Below are 21648 nucleotides of genomic sequence, written 5' to 3' on the forward strand. Positions count from 1 at the left end.
ACTTACAGGATGGTATGTGTTGTTTATTCTCCAGGTGCAAAGCCAGATAATACTTAAATAGATACAAAGTAGGAGCCAAGATTTAAAAGTCCTTTCTAAAGCATAATTTCCACTGAAGTCAGAGGAATTTTGCTCAAGAATGGCCATAGGTTTTGGCTGACAGCAGACTTTCTTAGGGGAAAGTATGGTGTGTAGTGTACAGGAAACCTCCTGTCATCCTGCTGGTGATTTAACTACTGAATTACTGGCATTCTCTTAGGCCTGCCATCAACGCTGCTGAAATCTTCAAAGATTACCCTGCTGTCGTCTCATAATACCATTAATTGTCCCCACCAATGTGAACTGGAAAAGGCTCTGATTAGCTACTACAATAATCAAAATATTCCCATTAGTTCTTGCACAACTGGTTTTACTGAAGCCAGTCAAGCATCTGTAACACGATGGTGCTGCAGTCCTGCTGCCTGAGGAAGGGGTTTTAGTCCGTCTGTCCTCTCTCTGACAGACCGCAGTACCAAAGACAAGGTCAGTGGTGGGTTGTGCTCTTTAAAAACGTGTTTATTCTGTTCCACGAGGCAAACGGGTGGGTGGCTGGCCAAGCTCCAGTGCTGCTGGTGGCTGGGGAGGGACCTAACAGGGTCCTGCAGGCTCCGGGGCTACCTCTGTGTGTCTGGCAGCTGGCACCATGAAGGCAAGTGCCCCAGCTCAGTGCAGGCTTCCCCTCTCTTGTCTTTCTTTCTTTTACAGTTTGAGACATGAGCTTGTTATGAGGGACCCTATTTCTGTGGAGCCTAAAGGGACAGCGTACCTTCTACTGGCAGGTTTTTAGAAGACAGAGTGCAGATGGCAAGTGGCGATCTGCACTAGGACAGCTGGCCCCAGCTGTGTTATTGATTTTACAGAGATTACATCCTCGTGCATGTATGTGTGTGTCCGTCCTCTATGAGCTCTTGTGTACACCAAAACTCCAGCCTCTGCATAGCATGAAAATCCTGTGGGTAGGTCAGGCCTGTGAAGAACACCTAAGGTGTTATCTGTCCCCAGTTCTCAGGGTACACCATAAGGTGTATTTAAAGCATGAAGCTAAAAGCTTCCTAAAGCTCTCCATCCATTCTCCACATTGGTGCTCAGGTCTACGGGTCTTCTCTTATTCTCCTTATTTTCTTCCTTAGCTGCTCAGCACAATGGTGGGTTGTGATAAAAGTCTCAGTTGTTCTGTTCGTTCCTCACAAGTGCAATTACATTTGACCTTTCCGCAGGGAGTATTATACTTGGCAGCTGAGTGGATGCTAAATGTCTCTCGTGCTTTGTTGAGTTCACTCCTTTACCCAGCAAGGCAGCAGGGTCATCCTCAGCAGCAGCACCTTGGGCAAATATCAAGCAAGATGTTTTTGCACTCTTTACTAAGCCTCAGGCCGCTTGGTGACATGCTACTGACTGCCAGATACAATAAAGCTGGCTGATGGAGTTTGTACAAGTTCAGTGCCTAGAGCAAGGGTATTTCTGCTATAGATTTGGGTTATGGTTTTTTGTTTGTTTGTTTTGGGGGGGGGGGGCAGTATTTGTAAAGTAATCTGGTATTTGTTTGGGGGGGGGGCAGTATTTGTAAAGTAATCTGGTATTTCTAGGGCATGAAAGATATTTGGTACTCCTGCTAGGCAAAACTTACTCTGTTTCGGTTGTGTAACAATTCATTTACTTAGTTTATACTGACCCTTAGTGGTAAGCTGAAATTTGAATTGCATTGCTGGGTTTCTAAATTTTGCTTTTCTCTTTCGCCCAACTGTTCAGAAAATGGCAGGAATATTTGCTGTGCATCAGGATAGTCTAACTATGTAAATAACCTACATTGTCTTTGACAAACGTAATGGGCATGTTAAAATAATGACGACAGGTGTTATTAGCTCTTCTGAATGGAGGGCTGGGGAGAGTGGAGGTGTTGAAAGGTTATTCCAAAATACAAAACAAAAACGTTGGCATTGAGAAGCAATACTCTCCACATAATGAGAAACAAATAAAAACTCAGTATCTGGCACTAACGAACACCTCGAGCTAACTGTGGAGCGAGTATTAATTAGGTTTCCAAAATAGCATCTTTCTGAAAAGCAGCTGAGGTGTAATATTGCTCCTTATTAATCAAAGCAATGGGACAATGTGAACTCTGCAAAAAATAAATGGTTTGCAGATGGCTGTGTGCATCTTTAATAAAGACAGAAGAACACAAGTTACAGCTTTAAATGCCAGAGAGCCTTTCTGCATCTTCTCCTTTTCAGAAAGCGATATTTGCAGTTTTCAAGGCAGTGAGGAAAGTGTGTTGGTTTCTTATTACATTTTCCCTGCAGCATAAATTCTGTTGATGTGCTTCCCTAATCATGCTAATTATACTGCCATATGTTGCTCTCATCTTTCTTTTTCTCTCCTAATGGGACATAGATTCTCTCTTTTGAATATGTCATTTGTTTATTACATTTATCAAGGGTTTTAACATTATATGGGACTTTTAATTGCTTTCTTAAACACTCAGCAGATTGAATATTAAAAACAGACATGAAGGTCAATTATAAATAATATTTAAATTGATTCTGCCGTTTTTATTCTCTAATTTACTGGAAATATCAACTGTGTAGCCCTGATCCTGTACCCATTATTTGCTTGCTGACACGCATGTGTCCCTCAGAACTTTTTATGGCTGCAATCATAGTTCTGCACTACCCAAAACCACCTTGTTAGTAACAGAACGGGGGTCTTTCTCAGACACGAATACTAAAATAAAGATTCATTATCCACCAAGTAACAGTGCTTGACACAAATTCATTGCCATTCATTCGAATTGTACATTACTGGAGTACCTCAGGAAATGAAGTCAAATGTTCATTTCTGACTGGAAAGAAAAAAGGAAAGAGTTCTCAAAGAAAAGGAAGTATAATTTCAATAAAAGAATTAAAGGCAGCTAGAAGTTGAGTAGTGCCTTCTACAGAATATCAGAGTTTCCTCCTGCTGCAGAATACCCTCAGTAATACAGCTGAATACAGAGAAATAGGGACAACCTATCACGACCCAATTATCAAATTAATTCCTGACATAATTACACTGATTTGACTGGTTTTCATGGCATTATAGCATGGGTGCATTTGACCCATTCGCTCACTGAATTTGGACAAAGAAAACTATAACAGGCTATATATAAATAAATAGCACATACTTTCATGTTCGTTGATAGGTTTTTCACAATATTTTGATACAAGCCTTAAGGTCTTACTTTACTAAAAGTCCTTCTTGCAGGTTCAGGAGAGTTGCTTGTGTAAGTGCTCAGGATCAGACCCTATATGACGATGAGACAACTTTATAACTACAGTCCAAACAAAATGAAAAATCATCTGTTCTGTTGAACTGTGTTCAAGGCCCAGATTCCACTTACTATTTTGACTCTGACCGCATTATATTCATGTGTTTAATTTTGTGTTACTTCAGACTTGTAAAAGTGATCTACATATGGTGTTACAAATGTACAAGACTCCTCAGCTTTAGAGTACATATGCTGAGGACAGTACCTATCAAGATTAGCTAATGAAAAGTTCTCCAACAGTAATCAATCCATATGTAAGAAGCATCGATAATAGTTTTACTGCCATCTTTTAGAGTTGTGGGTTTGGGAGTATTTTGTTTGTTTGTGTTTTATTTTGTTTTTGTTTTATTTTGTTGTTTGTTTTCGTTTTTATTTTTGTTTGGTTTATTTGCAAAGTTTTATTTGCCTCAACACCTTAATTACTTCGATTATTGACAGTCTACCAAATGTGGGATTATGCTTTCTTTCCTTCTGATCGAAGGGCTGAGCTATACACGCCCAGCCTCTCACTGCCTTTGCTGCCCACTGCAAAAGGGCTGTAGGAAGAGGACTTGCCTAAGCAGAAGTATTTTGTAGGAACATTCAGCCCAACAGACCAAAACCGTTAAAATCCGTGTTTTTACAAGGTGTTTTTTTTCTTTTCTTTTTTCCCCCACATCCTCCACATTTATATCTCTCTGGTTATGAGTTGCCTCTTTGTTCCCAGAGGACTACTTAGAAGTCCACAGTCCTGTAAAACTTCTGAATGTCTGTCCCAGGACACAGACAATGGAGACCCATTAAAAAATTGCATGACCAGGAAAGTAAAACTATCCCAGGAAAGCTACTTAAATGTTTGCATAGTGTATTTGACAGAGAACACTTTCTTTTCTTTGTAGTATTAAATGCCATTTCTACTCATTTTTCCATATCTGTGTTTTCATGGATTTGATTTTTCAAATAATTATTTACATTTGGATGCACTCCCCTCTCAGATAAGTCTTTGCTAAGCTACTCTAAAATTAAAATTTTAAGCCGTTATTGAAGAATGTTAGTTATATTTATCTTTTCCACTTCCTCATGTAATAACTCTATAGTCAGTTAAAAATATGCATTTTATACATTACAACTAGGGATCTTGATTAATTTCTTAATTTGAAGTTATTTTGGTCCCAGTAGTTGCTTGTTTGACTTCTGGCATACTTACAACACATGACGAGCCTTCAAGCATGTGGCTGAAGAGGGAGAGCATCTGGGATAAAGGAATTGCAAAGAACATGCTATGAAGTAGATGTCTGTATTTACTACCATCATGCACCTTGTTAGGATGTGATGCAAGTCCAAGCCAACGGGATTCTTTCCACTGATTTCCGTTTGTAGCAGAATGAGGCCCTGTACCACTGAACTCTGCTGATTAAACTTATGCTATGGAGTAGAGGTACCTCTGAAAGTCGCACCCTTCCTGAAGAATTGCTGCTAACATGAACAGTCCCAGCAATTTCAACAATGCCAGCCCATGGTTAAAATTTTGGGGAGAAAATACTGCTTTATTGGTTATGGCTTCCTTCATATGAGGGCTACTTTAGCAGTAAAGGTTAAGAAGGAAAAGCTTACTGAGAGAAATTGTTTTCAAGAGTGCTATGAGATGCAAGTGAGTTTGTATGGCAGACTGGCACAGTTACGGAAAAAGCATGGAGCTGCAAGCAGGCAAAAGGTGTGGAAACAACCATTTATGATCTGTCACTTTCCAAAGGCAATCATATGCAAATGAGCAATGCTTCAGTAAAGCAAATTTGTAACTAGCATTCAATAGCTTCACGATCCTTGCCCTCAAATCAAATTTATTTAGGAATATCATCATAGGAAATACGGACAAATACAGCAGAATAAAAACACACATTTGTAGATTGCCTTGTTGAAAATTAAATAAAAAAATACTGGCTAGATCATAACCCATAACAATATTACATAATATATTTGTCAGATATCTCAAGATAAAAATACAAAATAAAATTCTTGAGGGCTAATCTACAGCTACAGTTCCTCAGTGTGCTCGATGCAGGGATACATGCCCATAATGCTGTGGGAGAGATGCATATACAAACACCATTTCTTATGGCCCCATGCAGTGTTTTGGTAGTGCAGCCTTGCAGGTTTCAGAGAGAAATTCTTGTTCAGGAGAGGCCCCAACAAGAAGCCTCTCTGCCATCTGAATGTGAATTCCACCCAAGGTCAAAGCCTTAGCTAACACATGTTGGTTATTACGGTCTTCTCCACCAAAGTAAATTTCTCCTCATCCAAATAACACAGTAAGCTTTGGGTCATGTCCAGATAAAACCTTGCTAAGAATAAAGGAAGAAAGAAAGAGAATTAGCTGGCTTTAAAGAAAAAATAAGGACTCTGCTTGTATTTCAGTAACATCTACCACAGTGATTAAAACTGAATACAAATGAGCAAGTAGGAATATTTATACACAACTCACATTTCTATATTAATGAAGGAGATCTGCAGGCACTGAGTACCTCCTATGAGATCAGGAATTCCTCCTAGCCTCTGCAGTGGGAGATCACGGGACCGGGTATAACAACAGGACACCAAGAGCCCCACAGGATGCTCCCAGTAGACTGCAGAATCAGCTATAACTTCTGCTTCTATTTCCAGGAGAAAACTTCTGCAGAGTATCTCAATGGTGATGGGACAGAGATACAGAAAGAAAAAGTCAACTTCAACTACAGTAAAAGTCTGAAATTGAAAATACAATAAGAACATTACATTTGGATTGCTCCTGACTTCTGTTGTCGATGAAGCATAAATCACGATATTGAAGAACATTACAAAGATATAACTGGCCTAATTTTTAAAAATACCAGTCATCTTTTGATCTTTTCAAATTTGGTGGGACTGCAGATGCTCAACACATCTGAAATAAGGTCCCATGTTTCGAGAGAAAAGACATAAAACCAAAATTCTCAGATCTTAAAGAAGATTTTCTACTGCCACAAGATATGGCAATTTACATTTAAAAAAAAAAAAAAGTCTGATATAAACAATATGCTTCTTTTGTCATAATGACTATGAGAAACCATAAGATGGTTTACATTTCATTATAAAGGAAAAAATTTGCCCAACATTCCCCGAAAAGGATTGCAAAGGTGCATGGAGTGATCCAGGCTACTAATGATTTGCTCAAACACTGGCATATAATATATAAATTCTTAACTCTTAGCAAAAAATATCAATTGCATTATAACATATATGATACAATTTCATTCGTTAACATTTCATTCTTTAACTGCACTGTACAGAACTTTGTCCATGCCAAATACAAGCCCTGGACCAGATACACAAAACAGTTTAAATGCACTTTTTACAACCTATATGCACAAATATTTCTTAAGTTAAAACTATGCATACTAATTATGCATAGTGTGTATATGGCTTACATATTCAACAACAGAAATTCCACCTTTTGGCATGCCCTTATCCCAGGGCTCGGAGTTTGTATTGTTCCCAGCTCAATTTCAATGGTTGTGCTGTCAGAAAGGAGACAGTCAAAGGTATGGATGTGTACGCTTCCCTCCATATGGGGTGATTGGTTTACTATTCCTTCTTCAATTGGGGGATAACGTGTCTTTATTGAGGCTGAGCCTGGTGCCTATGTTACGCGTGAGCTCTGGTTAGATCCCTGAAGCAGCAGGTGAGTAGTACACAGGCCTCTGCGTAGAGGGGAGAGCCACTGCCTCCACGAGTCCTCTTCAGAGTGGACCATGGCTGATTGCAGACTTTTTGGTCAGTGAGGTAATAACCACGGGGTCCAAAAAGGGGAACGGGGAATGCAGTGACCCAACTCACCCGCGAGCGTACAACCTGAAGAGGGGGGTGGAGGATTCCTGGTAGGCTGCAGTGGTTGTTGCAACGAGGTCGTTGGCGGGCTGCATGAGGCCAAGGGGCAAGCCAAGGGGCCCGTGCAGCTTGAGGGAAGCAGAGATGAACATGAAGTCTCTTTCCGGGCACAGCTGGGGCTGGATGGCTCATCCTGAGACTTCTCGCAGAGGTAACCGCCTGCGTGCTCCGCTTTCGCTGCCTCTCAGAGAAAGATGCTCTGGTGTTTTCTTTTAATGAAACAAGGCAAGGAAGGACTTTGTTGCATACTTGTCATCAACTTTGCATTTGAGAAAAACCATGATATAAGGTCTTAGTGCCACCTTCCAGTTCTGCCTGAGAGGCAGAACTCTGCTGAAACGAAGCAATTTCCAGGTATTCATGTAGCAGTCTCTTCCGCCTACAAAACAATAAGCACCAGCTTCATGGTAAGGCTGACACCACTGCTGTGACATCTGAGAAAACACTGTTGGACTGAGAATGTTTTAATCATAATACTGGATGCTATTTAATTAATTTTAAAGAGGTTTTCAAATACTGATTTCTTAAACACCATTTCTCTCCATATGGCAGCCACCGCAAAGGGAAAGAGTCATCATTCACGCAGGCTCATCTGTACAACTCTAGAACTTCCCACACAGTCTACATATTTTTAATTCCAGATATTTAAAGGAAGCTAACGAGTAGAACTTCAACGTTGCATGCAGCATGGTTGCATGAACAAGTGTCTATAGCAACATCTCATTTTGACTTTCCACTTCTATTGGATGCCAGTAGCAGTGACATGTAACAGCAATCCAGTGCAGATGATCATTGCCATGTTTTCACATGTCTCATGATTAATTGAAATGTCTGGTGTCAGTGATACAACAGAGCGAGGTCCAACTTTGGCTGAAAAAATCATTTTGGCTAGTTTAAGAAAGCAGAATAGAAGAGGAAATAACAACAACAAATACAACTGAAATTTTGAGAGTTGTTAAGTGCCTTGAGTTACCAGCTCAGGGTTTAATGTTTTACACTTTTGATCATTTTGTCCAATCACTCTGCACAGAAACAGGATGATCCAAGAATAAGGTGACAGATAACAGCCTCTGAGAGCACAGGTGCAGGAACAGACAGTGTTCTTCTTTTCTCCTGCAACAGGGTTCAAATGAAAATTTGTAAACAATAGGCCTTTAACTACTATTACTCACAGTATTTAATATAATTGAATCAAGGATTTATTATTGCATGATTATTTAGTCTCACATTAAAAATTCAGACACGTAAAAGTATTGGGTTTCCCTTCTATTGTATTGAATAACTTTTAAAGGGACATAGAGTGGGCTATAGCATATTCCAGTTTCAAAATTTTGTAATAAAACCACAACAGGAATAGACCAAAGAGGATAATAATAACAATAAGTGAATCCTTATCATATAAATCTCTCCTCTTTATAGGAAATAAATATCAAAATTACCTGTCCTGCCTGAAATGTCAGAAGCTTTTAAGAAATAGGAAATCTAGTTGTGTACCAGTGCTTGTTTTTGCTCAGTGGCTTTTACTATATCTTCTGATTTCTTACAGTGTATAGGCTCACCTGAAAGAAAAAAAAGAATGTTATTGGGAAATCAAGCAAGGAAGTATACCAAATAAATAGCACTTGCACAGCCCTAGACAAGCAGAAACTCTTCTCCCTTTTCTATCTGAAGGTTAAAGTGAGGTTTCAGTCATGGCTTTCTTTAACTTCTTTCTTACTAAAATAAATATAGGACTGACTTAACTAATCATTGTGGTTTATCCAAAAGGCAAAAGATAGAATGAAAGCAATAGACCACACACCATGAAACAAAAATACAACATTTACACAAGCAGTAATGAAGTGTTATTTTTTTAATCTTCCAACAACTTATTGAAAGTCAAAATTCACCATCTGCAGAGATGTGCTGTTTGAATCCTCTTCGATGTAGGCATTAAAAATAGGGGCAAGTTTCACTTAGTGGAAGATGTCAATGTCAAGTATTAAAAATTCAATTAGTTCAATCAGATAGGAGAAATGATATTGAGTGACAAGAGTAGTTTTCAAACTAAGTGATACAATACGGATTTCAAACTTCTAATCATAATACTGAGTTCTTGTTTAAACTATTCCTTGAGTGATTTTGAATGAGTACAGCTGGGAAAATTATAAACTGAGTTTGGATGGTAGCCATGGGGGAAATGCAACAACCTTACAGTATTATTTACTAGCTGTATGGTAACTTCTCAGTTTTAACCAATGAATGGAGTGGTCCCACCAGTGATTAATAATGCTGAACTGAAAATGTGAAAAAGGAAAAGCACAGAGTCTCAAAAGTAACAAAGATGAGCTGGGAGAAGGGGAAAAGCTACAGAAATAAAAATACAGGTTGGGGAAGACTTTTGAAAGACAAAACCCAAAGGCACGAGTAGCTAAAAGGGAAAGCAGTTGATGTGCAATTCAAATGGAAAATTGAAAGACAGTAAGTCAAAGCTGAAGAAGAGGCTCAGAGTTTAGAAAAGAAAGAAGAGAGGAATGGGAGCTCATGCGAATAAGCATGGGGAAATAGCATGGGGAATAGCATGGGGAATAGCTATGACTTCACCACTGCGTCACAGTAAACCAGAGAATTTTGTTACTGGTTTTTACCAATGGTTTCATTGCCAGGATGCTGCCCACTCTGTAACTGGTGTTCTTCCCCTCACTTTTCTTAGGTGAATGTAGTGTGTGTGGCTGATAGACAGCCAGGTCTCTAAAGTATTTTGAAGCCTTATAAAATGAAGTAAAATGAATTAGAACAAAATTTTCTCCAGATCTTCCTGCCTGCAGTTATTTTTGGAGGGATTCAGAGAAACTTTTATTATTATCCATAAAAAAAAAAAAAAGAGGAGGTGGGGAGGGGTATGAAAGCACAACCTATTGCTCTAAATATTTAATTTTCATACTTGACTTCAACTGACTACCATGGTTTTAGGAGTGAGAGTGTTCTGTGAAGGCCTTGTGAAACAGGCACTGTGTATCTTCATAGAAACAAAAATGTATTGATGTAAATGAAAATGCATTAATCTTCGTAGAAACAAAACAGTGAACTCTAACCCATACATAACTTTCAGTGTGTCAGTGTGCCAATTTTACAGCAACCTCCGAATGGTCACTAACAGCTTTTATCTCATAATCCGTGTTCTTTTTACTAGCACGTCACTTGATCTTTTAGTATCACCTTCCCTCCGTCTTCATCCTCGGCACGAACACAGCTGCTTCTGCCAGGCTCAGGCCCCCAAAGCCCTGCAGCTCTGTTTAGCCACACATGGGGAACACCACGAGCAGCACACAGAGCTGTGATCTGACCTGCTCTGCACAGACAGGAAGGGTTCCGCCCGACACAGCAAAACGCAGCTGAGCACCAAAGGGCTGCCACAAGACTGAGCTGCCCCCAGCACTTGCACGGCATGGATGATAACTTGATGCCACCCACATGGCCATAAATTAAACTGGCATGTTGTTGGTGTGTGTTTGTGCTGGTTTACCTGGTTATCCTCCAGAGGCTCTCAGATAGTGACTGCTGAAGGCTCTGCATGCTTTCTATAACTCGCTGTGACTGGATAGTCCTCTACTGTCACATGGGACAAAGTTACTGGTAATCTGTTTTATCAGAGATTTATTGTCTCCTTTACATTTTGATATTAAGGATTAATGTGGCTATCATCATGAGTGAAAAGTTAAAAGCGTGCCAATTAGCCATTATAAATCATTGAAACATGGAGTTGTTTAATAAAACATAAGCAGTTTTTAAATGAATGTTCTAATTAATAAATCACTCAGGAGAAAAGGAAGATCATCACTTAAAAAAAAATCACCTTATAATAGTTCCACTTAATCTTGTGACATTCAATTAAATGACAGTGAGATTGTGGAAAGGACAGAGGTGCTTCAGAGGAAAGCAGCATTCAGTCCCAAGCTGAGCTCTCCTACCAGTGCCCAGTTCTCCCTTTGCACTGACCAGGACATGGGGCAGAACAAAACCTGGTAATAAAATGTGATGGCATATGAGAACTAACCCTAGAAAGAGATGTGATATGAGGAAAGGAAAACAATCCCTTTTCTCTCTCTCTTTTTTTTTTTTTTAACAGAGAACCCTCTCATAGTATGCCTAACTATTTGGTGACAGTATCCAAGAAGGCAGATCATCTTCCCCTGTGATTACCTTTGTTTTCCATCCCTGTTATATTGCAATTGCTTTCCTACAGAACGCCGAGAGTTAGTTTTCTGTTTTTTATAAAGGACAATGACCGCTAACATATGAAATTAAATCTGAATAACTATGTTGCTTTTCTCCTTACCTACTTTCAGGTCTCTCTCCCAGCCCCAGAGCACCCAGGAGCTTGCTTCTCCACCCAGGGTGAGTCAGCAAGCACTTTGGGCATTGCTTTAGCCTGCTTCCCCCATCCTTAGTACAGGGCTGGCAGAAAGTTCAGAGGTAGAAAGATTTTGTATGGAGAGTGTTAATAATGCCCTGATAAATATATAGTGCTTCTTAAAATGATTAAAATACTCTAATTTGAAAACCAAGAAAAAAAAATAATAATCATCATGAAAACAATGTCTTATGTATGCTACCTTCTGCTTGCTTGCAAGCGAAGCATTCTGCTGAAAATTGCCCTGGTTGAAAAAGTGTCCTGTGTGAGTCTGCTGGCCATTAGCAGCGGAAAAGTAATAGAAAAGTACTTGTTACTCCACATGGAGGAACAGTAGATGAGATACGTAAAATAACATTTAAGAGTAATGGTGGTTCCTAGTCAAGGCCGAATCTAGAAGGAATATGCATGTATATATAAAAATATATATATGTGTGTGTATATATATATATATTCTTTAATTCTTAGATTCCTGGTATCCACAGTTAGCTTCTCTCTTTCTCAAGTCTGTTCTCATTTCTATGTGCATTTATTCCTGCATGGAAACATACACTGCTGTATTTTTTTATTTTGGATTTTTACTCTTCCTGACTGTTCTGTATTATTTTCCCCAGCCTTTCTTTATTCCCATGGAAAAAATATTTTAATGAGAAAACAAACATAGTTAATTATGATGACATGGTATATTCTATGTTCATACTTCCTGTGAGACTTAAGAATTTATATAAAGGTTGGAGAGGGAAACATGCACTGTTGTTTTCCTTTGATGTGTCCAATTCCATGCACAAATACTACCTTATCCTAACAATTCCATCATTCTGGACAGTACTGGACTCTTAGAATAAATGTGTTGCAGCCAAGACTGCAGTGAGTCTCTCAGTCCTGATGGTCAGCACTCAAAAGCCAGTCATTACTCTTCAGTTTTCATCCACCCTGAGTCTCCTGCAAAATCAGAGCTATTGCAAAACATATTTTTTAATGTTGGTTATTTTTAAATTATGAATTAGTGAAGAATGTTGTGTAAAATTTGCAACACCAGTTTCTTATTTGCAATCTTATTTTTACTTTAAGATCTTCTAAATATACATTTAAAATATTTCTCATATGTAACAAAAAATTCTCACTTAATTCTTGAACTAAAAAATAACTGTTTTAATAAATTCAGTATTTTCCATTAGAAAATACAGTTTCAATTAAATCACATTTTTTTCACATAGTGAGAAATATGTTCCATCCAGGAAAACCAGAAGCAATTTGAGATAAGATACATATTCGGTATATACAAATGTCTCTCTGTTTCATCATTTGCACTTGACAGGAGATTTTAATATCCCATCAATTTGTGAAAAATATATGTTAAATGGGAAATTCTGTGAAAGAGTTTCTGCTGACTTAAAATATCATATTTAAATAGTATGTAGTCAAATTTCTCACTGAAATAGTAATATGGCTAATCATCTGTCCTTAGGAAAGAAAGTTCTAAGAATATGATGACATAGTTGCTCTGTAAGTCATTTCAAAAGACCAGAAAGTATTCAAAATAGCTTTCTATGACAGATTTAAATATTGAGAAAATAGGGACAATGCAAGAATTAAACGTTATTAAAGTATAAATCAAACTATTTGATGAAATAAAAATGAAACATAAATGACATTGTGACTGACCAATAAACCCTAACAATGGAAGAAGGCTCAGTGGAGATGGGCAAGGGCAATGTAATATCAAATAACTTCAGATAAGTAAATTTAATATTAAACATTGCACCCTTGATCTGTGGAATATCTGAAAGAGCTTGTTCAGAGAGTATTAGACTGACACTGATATGCTACAGAAACCACGCAAAACATCAAGCTCTCCACTTTCCTGTGATTTATCTACGCTGGCATGTGAACACAATTTCTGAAGGAGATGGCAGAGAGTCAATTCAACATACTGCAAAGAACAGAAGTTTCATAGAAGTATCTGCTACATAAAATGACAACTGAAAAGACCTTCAAATATCAGATGCCTTTAAAAACAAAACCTAGTCAATATCTTTATTCTATCCATTGTAGTACTCAATTAAATACTTGTGGTAGTGTAAACCAGAAAGCTCTTCAAGCAAAAGAGAAATCCAGACTCATCCTGTTGTTTTCTGACTGAAGGGACCGGGAATTACTTGTGACAGAGTCCACGAAAGGTTCACGAGACTAAAAAAAATGCTGTTTTATTTTCTGTAGGCATAAGTTGCGTGACTAAGGATGTGCATGTCCACTGGAAAAACGTTAAGGTTTCCCAGGTCTAAACAGGTGAAAAGCCACTATTCTAGAATGCAAGATGCAATGAACTGGGAACACATACGTTCGCTGAGTAACAGTGTCATTCACCATGACAGCAGCAAGAACTGATGACTGCATTCATTAACAAACTGTAGCAGATGAATAGTTTCCAATGTATTTTGAAGAACTTTTCAGAATGTGCCATAGCTGGGCGCGTGTTCTATCAACAGCATGAGCTGTAGCCTGTGCTTCTCACATTCTCACCAGGAGGAAAGGCACAGCATATAGTGTAGAGCAGTTTGGAGAAAAGATCCTTTCAGTTCCATTTCACTTCCAAAGTATGCAACAGTTTAGGTTTTTCAGGTACAGATGTTTAGTTTCAGTAGAGAAGCATACATTATTATACTAAAACTTTCTGTGTCGATCAGCTAGAAAATCCATCATGGCTCAGGCGTAAATTGGTGAATACCAGTAAGCGTGTGTTGGCCCATATCTCAGCCTCTGGAGTTGCCTTGAAAAATAATTTGCTGCTTCTCCTACTGTGTGCTGGATCACTTGATGCATCATGTCTCCTGATATATCTCCCCTTTTTCCATGACTTCTTATTATTCCATGGTTTAGGTACTGCTGCCTTTTTAGAGATGCAAGGGCTGAGTGCTGTCCTTGTATAAGCTTTGGTTTTTCATTCAGGACACTACCAGCACTATTTATTTCCAGAAAACATTTGAATCTCTCTCTCATTTCTGCACCATTATTCATCTGAACTGTTTTTGACTATTGACATATCAAGAGAAGAATCCTCCTTGGATTGGTGAAAATCCTGTTATTAATCTTTTTTACCATCTTCAAGAAAAAATATACCTTCTAGATGACATTTGTCACTGGAAATAAACTATTACAAACTCGACCACTTCCTACCCTTTTTATAAATTTTGTAGATTGAAGTGTTAAAACATAAGGCCTTCTGTAGCAAATTTCCTGCCTTGGCAAATGAATTCCTCAGAAAAAGATTAGCTTTTTTTCCAAAGTAAGAAACCTCTACTCTCATATGAAAGGTGGATTTTAAAGATTCACAAGGCAACAGAGTGCAAAAATTGCATGCCAAGTCGTATCTGATTTCACAAACAACATTTACGTTCGTAAATCATCTACTGACCCTCAAGGACAGCTACACCACAATGGCATTCTTCTCAGCTTGAAATACAACAGGTGTAATTTTTCCTACTGTCTTCCTCGCCCAGGAGATGGGAAACTTTTCTAAGGTACTTAAATTTCAAATTGGACCTTAACAGAAAAAATGGTACAAAAAAATGCATGTCAAAGACAAAAATGTCAATTATTAGATGCTGTGGAATCAAATGCTGTGGAATTAATTTTAGTGTAAATATTTTGATTTAGCACCCTAAATTAACCATCTGTTATTGCTGGTGGAAAAAAAAAATAATCTGTCAACAACAAAAGCATGGGAGCACTGAAATTGGGTAGAACGTTGAACTCCAGAATAAGTGGGAGTTCTCCATAAAAAAGATTTTTTAGAAATACGCCAAGTCATATACTTATGTCTAAGCTAAGCTTCATAAGCACTTCGGTGCTGTTGCTCAGACAATGCCATATTTCTGGCACAGTATTTCAAGGCTCACTGTCATAAAATTATTAATGAGTTTAACATTTTAATTAGAAGCGAAGAAAACAAATGCCATTATATGCTTTGATTATTCCTGTTACCTTAATACCTCAAATTTATTCTAACAATAAGCAAATTCAGACCGTATGAAAATAAAATAAAATTGCACTATGTCTTTCTTTTACATTGCTAACATCTAATCATATTGCTTGGGCATCTTGAACTTGATAATGTTTTAAAATCATCAGATACTAAACCACAGTCAGCTTGTGATAAAATACTTACATTCCAAAAAAAGTATTGTGACATTATAGGATTTTTTTGGCTGCTCTGCCTGTCCTGGAAACTACAGCCAGGAGACTGATCTTTTGTATTAAGAGCATGACCCAGTCCCAGGCCTACTACTGTTAGGAAATAGCATCTACATAAATTGATCAAAGTTAGATTAATATTCACATTGTATTTAGTACAAAGGATGTACTTTACAACATAGTAGTCATATTAGGTGCCTAAACTAAGGTTGCGCATTTTAATAGCACAATGATTACAAAATGTTAGATAGTTCTATTTTGAAAGTTTACTTCATTCTTCAGTAAGGAAGCATATTTAATTGCAATATGCACCTATAAATTATTTTAAGATAATTCTTGCAGTTCAACTAAAAGTCTTGGTATTTTATATGAAGGACTTTCTACAAAATACCAAATAACTAATATCAAGAAGATTATACTTGCTTATATCAAAGCTCTTTTATTTGATGGGTTTAGGACACTATTGCTTCTACATTGCCTGAAGCAACTTTCTTATCCAGGAGGTTTTACAACACCTTGTTTTGATATTTCACTACTGTCAGTGTTTGACAAGGAGATACCAGATACTGCTGCAGCTTCGCCCTGGACAGTTTCATTAGATTGACTGGTGCTTTGTGAAGAAGTATTACCATTCAGTGGGTCTGTATTCTGTGTTTCTTGCTGGGCATCGGTGAGATCTTTCTGGTTCGGATCAGAGTTAGTGCATTTTTCTGAGTTGGATTCATCACTCAGAGAAGTGTCGGAAGTGACTACTTGTAGGACGATGGATCTGGTAGGACAGGTTGTACCATCGCTTCCCTGACTACTCTCATTTTGTATGCTTCTTGTCTCTTCCTGTAACTGTGCATCTGTGGAATTTCTGCTCTGGTCTTTTTCCTGTTCATCAACATTTCTCACAAGTTCTTCTACAAAGAGGGAACAAAATATGTGAATTAGATATGAAGGACATGCCACAGTTGTTTGATTTCAGAGTAGTGACTGAGTTGCATATGGGAACACTGTGAACATAAACTTTCTGCATGAAGACGTGCATCAGTGTGTTAAATAAGGGTCAGATTCTGGTCCTGATTACACTATTGCAACTGAACCATAGTGGTCTGCTTTCCGGTTTAACCTCCAATTTGGACATCTTTATTTGGAGGCAGCAGCAGCAAACACACTGTAAGCTGAAGGATGTGAGCAGAAGGACCCCATGATGAAGCACCAGCAGTGGTGCTTACCACAACAGGACTGGGAGGGGCAGAGCTCACCAGTTCTGCAACAGAGAAAGGGCATGGAGGGGAACACCTTGCCAGGAAGGGGCAGGTGTCAGAACTGAAGCGAAGCCCTGAAGGAAGTTGGCTTCCCAGGCTGGAAAAGTCCAAGGCAGCTACACAGAGTTTTGGCTGGGAAAAAAAAAAAATCAGAAGGCTATATACATGCAGTCCAGTTCTGCTGCCATTATGGCTAGTGGCACATACAGAATAGGAAGGAGGAAATATGGGGAAAATAGTGCTTCAGGGGAGAGAAGCTATAGGAAAAAAAAACAACAACAACAACAACAAACTAATGGAATGCTCTATTCCATGCTCTGTTGCAGAAACTTGGAGAAAAGTACAAATGAAATGGCCCAGAGTGAAAGGAGACAGAACAGAACAGCACAGAGGAAGCACCAGGACAAACCAGAAGATAAAATAAAGCTGCGAATGGAAATCCTGTGACACAGGCTGAAAAGTGTGATACAAATAACCTGTACATGTTCATGAAGGCACTATTTCTCTTGTTATTGGAATCAATTTCATAAATTCAAATTTTAGAATCTGTATGCTAATACAGAAGATACAAAATACTACCAATTTAAAAAGTGAAAGCATTGCAGTTTGAAAAATACCTCCACAAAATAGCCACATGTCATGGCATAAAATTACTAACTTGGCTGTGCCCACAGTCTTACAGAAGTAAACCAAGCATTTGGATACTTATTTTCTTCAATAGGCAAGTCTCTGGAAATAAACTTTGGTCATGAGTGACCAGTCCAAATCCAGACCAAAAGTGATTGAATTTGATGACTTAGGGAGAGGAATATTTCTGCATCTCAGACTGCAATCACATTTCCACCACAGTCAGCATTGGGCATCCATTTGGCATCTCTGTAACATCATTTTCCTGAATCCAAAGAAATGTCCCTTTGAGGTGCAATTTGGCCTGTGAAATGGGGTGGAAAGGAAGACTTCCAAACCTGAGGTGAGGTGCAGAAGCACAGAATATTTAAATAATTTCCTTTCAAGTTCTTATACTTTCTGGGATACTTTTAAGAAACTCAAGAAGTTTCAAATTTGAGCAATTTCAAAAGGCAGTTTTTCTACAGAATTTAGACTTGTTTTGGACTTCTGAAACTTGGACAAGTACTCTTTTTTTCTACACCCTTCAGTACAGCTCGTACAAAGAAGTGGTTGGACTAAAGACATTAAGAAATAAGTATGTACGACTTGAAGCAAATGTGATGTTCAATCCAGATATGTTAATTAAAGCATCTGTCATTTGTTATATAATCTACCTACCTAAGGCTTTTGTCCCATGAAACTGATTTACATCACTTGCTTTGTTTATTTTGTTGTTGTTATTGATGGTTTTATTGTTGTTGCTGTTGGTTTTTACTTTTTTTCCTTCTTTCTTTCTTATTAAAATGTCCCTATATCAGCCCACAAGTTCTTGCACTTTTCAGTTCTGTCCCCCATCCCACTGGATGCGGGGAGAGTAAGCGAATGGCTGTGTGGTGCTGAGCTGCCTGCAGGGTTAAACTGCAACAGTCCTTTTGGTCCCCTGTGTGGGCACAAATGGGTGAGATAACAACAGATCTGACCAGAGTGTGTAAGAACAAATTTGTTTATAATTTGTTATAAGCATTATATTATTTTAATACTTGCCAGCACAACGCTGATTTATTTGCTCTCAAGGTTGTTTTTTGTAACCCTTTTCTTGTTGTTTGTCAACTCCAAGGGCTGGTCTAAGGTTGTTTATGGTTTTTTCAGTTTGTATATAGCATATGCTCATGTTACACTGACCACAAACCTTATCCAGTATTTGTATCCAGTATTAGTGTCATTCTTGTACCTCAGGTAAATTCTCATGGAACCTATTAGCAAGTACACTCTTTACCTTTTCTCCACAGGGACCCCATCTCGGTGGGGAACAAGGCTGGACACCTTCCCATTCACCTTCCCTTTCTCATTCATATTCTAGAACAGCCACCAACTACTACTACAAAAGTGGCAGCAGCAGGCTGTTGAATAATCCTGCTGGCTTAAACCACAACACCTTCTAAAAAACACACATCTCTTTTTTGGACACTGAGCATCTTAATAATATCACACCCATTCAGATAAAGGCAGGCACAAGTATGCTTTACAGTGAACTCAGGGCAGGCATTATTGTTGCTACCATTTTTGCTCTCCCTGTTTTAACTTGGTTAGAGTGCCTGGAGCCAGTGCCTGGCTTATTTACATATTTTCAATTGTTTGGTTTTGTTTTCTTTACAAGAATCCAAGTGTTATTCAGCAAAATTTCTTTGAGTTTGTAAAACGTTCTTCTCCTAACAGATGTGTTAGGGATGGCTCAGTCATATCCCTCTCTTCAGTACTTCTCTGCCATTTCTGAACTCCTGCCTTAAATCACTGTCTTTCATGAGAAGAAACAATGTCGTCTGATAAATAAACATGGCATAAGTGGTATCTTTCTTCTCATGTGTTTAGGCTGGGATGTTGGCAAAGTAATTGTCATGCATTCCTCTGTTTGGAAAACTGGCAGGAGTTGTGATGCAACAGCCAGGTTTCAGAATACTTGAAAAATTCTGCTACTCAGTAGTTTCAGCTTTTGTGGGGTTTTTGTTTGGTTGTGCATTTTTGTTTGGTTAGTTGGTGGGTTAGTAGTTGTTTTTTTTTGTTTTGTTTTGTGTTTTTTTTTTGCATCTACAGAAAATGTGTTAACTACTGAAGGTGACTTCTTTTCTTTCCCTCTTTGACCAAATACTACTACTCTTTCGTTATGTCACCTTTTTTTGACTTAATAAGTGTCTGAAAATTGAAGCAAGTTCTTTAAATAAATATTGTACTTGTTGATTATGAGCCCACCTTGTATTGTTTCACAGCTGAACAAGAAAGTGTTGGTAGCTGTGAGCGCTGCAGAGCAGCTGAGATCCTCCTCACTTCTTGCTTTGTTTAGACAAATGTGACCTTTTAGTTGCTTTGAGATTTTTTAAATAAATAAACCATCTAAACATCCTAACCTTTTTTCAATAAAAGTACCTTGTACTGTGTTTTTATTTATGAGAATGTTGTAGGATTCTCACTGATTTCTTATTAAAGAAATAAAATAATAGGCTAAGTCCTCATGAAGTTTCCCAGTGCCAGCAATGAACATGGCTGGAAGCTTTATTTTGTCGTAAAAATTTGACATACCGGTTACCTATTGTTTGCTGGACTGCATTGGAGTGCTGAATTCCTGTCAGTCCAAGGAAGGACTGAACTTTTCATAGACCACCAGAACTGTCATACAGCTCTGGCTAGCACTGTGCCTCTGGGAGTTAACTGCAGGACCCCGTGGTCTCCAGAGTATCACCACTCTGCTGCTGCTCAAGCCCTGGTGAGGCTGCATGACCAGCTGCAGCACTGATGTCCACTGGCTCAGTTGCGTTACTGCCTGTGTGCACAGCTACATTTTCAGGATGAGGTTTACTAGGTGGTGAAGAAGCTTTTCTACATTTTGGGACTTTCTCTTTTACTTCTCCATCTGTCCATTGACTTTCTTTTCCTGGTCTTTCTGTAATAAGAAACAGATCTTTCAACTACCATCATCTGTACAGTAGAGGGCTTAAATGAGACTTTTCTGTCTCCAGCGACTGCACTGCTTTAGCATGTGCTGACTTACCAAGAGTGGAGATGAAAAACACAAAAGCCACATGTAAGCGGAACACCAGCTAATGGCAGCTACTGCCAGAGCATCATACACCAGTAAAGCTAATGTCTGTTGAATCACATCACTATTTTTATTGCTCTGTTGAAAATAAGCTATAATAATTTACCCTTATGGAAAGATGCAATGACATTGAAGCATTAAGAATTAGCAAACTACTGAATTAGAGAGGAAGGCTGTTCAGCTTCACTAAGAATGAAATGATTTGAGGAATTTTTAAGTAAGAATGCTACTTGATGTTATGGACTCCCTTTATATATTACTACAAGACTTGTTTGATTTCTAGGCTTGTCAGTTTTCTTTTTTACTGGAAAACCAGACTCCACAAAGTAGGGACAAAAGACCTAACCCAGGACAACACTGGAAGGAACTGCGTCTTCCCAAAAGACATGTTCTCGCATCAGCCGTTTTAAAGAGAGGAGGAAGAGAGCAGCAGTAAAGATCAAAACTATGCAGAAAGCAAGAGGACTGATCCTGGTGCCTCTGGGACTCCTTAAAGAAATTTCCAAGAGTTCCCAAACAACCATGGCTGACTTTTCCAAACCCAAGAATAGATCACAGCAACCCACAGAGTTATCTAGTCACCAGCCCCTTCCATGTTCAACTCCTCAGGCAGATTTGATCACAGATTTAGAAGTATAAAAACTACTGCAAACCATATAATCCAGTGGCACTTGATGCCACAGCATTATGTCATACAGGGAATGTAAGGAAAGGCTTTATTGCCCACTGGTATATGTTGTGGGGGGACAGGTAACAGGTCCTGCTCTTGGGTTCAGTTACAGTTCCTCAGTCTGATGTACCGGACACCACAAATACTAAATGTTTCCTGCCACTCTTGGCTCAGACCAGTCACTGTACTTCCTCAGACCTCAGAAAATTTCTC

At 38.5% G+C, this 21648-nt stretch overlaps 1 protein-coding gene and 1 long non-coding RNA gene across 19 annotated transcripts in view; one reads left to right on the plus strand and one right to left on the minus strand.

The window, feature by feature from the left end:
* Positions 1–313: 313 nt before the first annotated feature.
* Positions 314–20743, plus strand: LOC310902024. Its single transcript, XR_014586415.1, has 2 exons — positions 314–522; positions 17392–20743. It is a non-coding gene; the product is annotated as an uncharacterized lncRNA (long non-coding RNA).
* PDE1A (phosphodiesterase 1A) overlaps positions 5033–21648 on the minus strand; it is a 183837-nt gene continuing 167221 nt past the window's right edge. For 11 of the 18 annotated variants that reach the window (XM_083842823.1, XM_083842825.1, XM_083842824.1 and 8 more), the window contains 3 exons: positions 16442–16717; positions 8665–8784; positions 5033–8338 (listed from right to left, as the gene is read on the minus strand). In XM_083842823.1, the coding sequence (XP_083698949.1) occupies positions 8708–8784; positions 16442–16717 (353 nt within the window). In that variant the 3' untranslated portion in view covers positions 5033–8338; positions 8665–8707. The remainder of the gene's footprint in view (positions 8339–8664; positions 8785–16441; positions 16718–21648) is intronic. The other 7 variants (XM_083842816.1, XM_083842815.1, XM_083842817.1 and 4 more) reach the window with 2 other exon arrangements.

Source organism: Anser anser (assembly GCF_964211835.1).
Source record: "Anser anser genome assembly, chromosome: 6".
Taxonomy (NCBI): Eukaryota; Metazoa; Chordata; class Aves; order Anseriformes; family Anatidae; genus Anser; species Anser anser.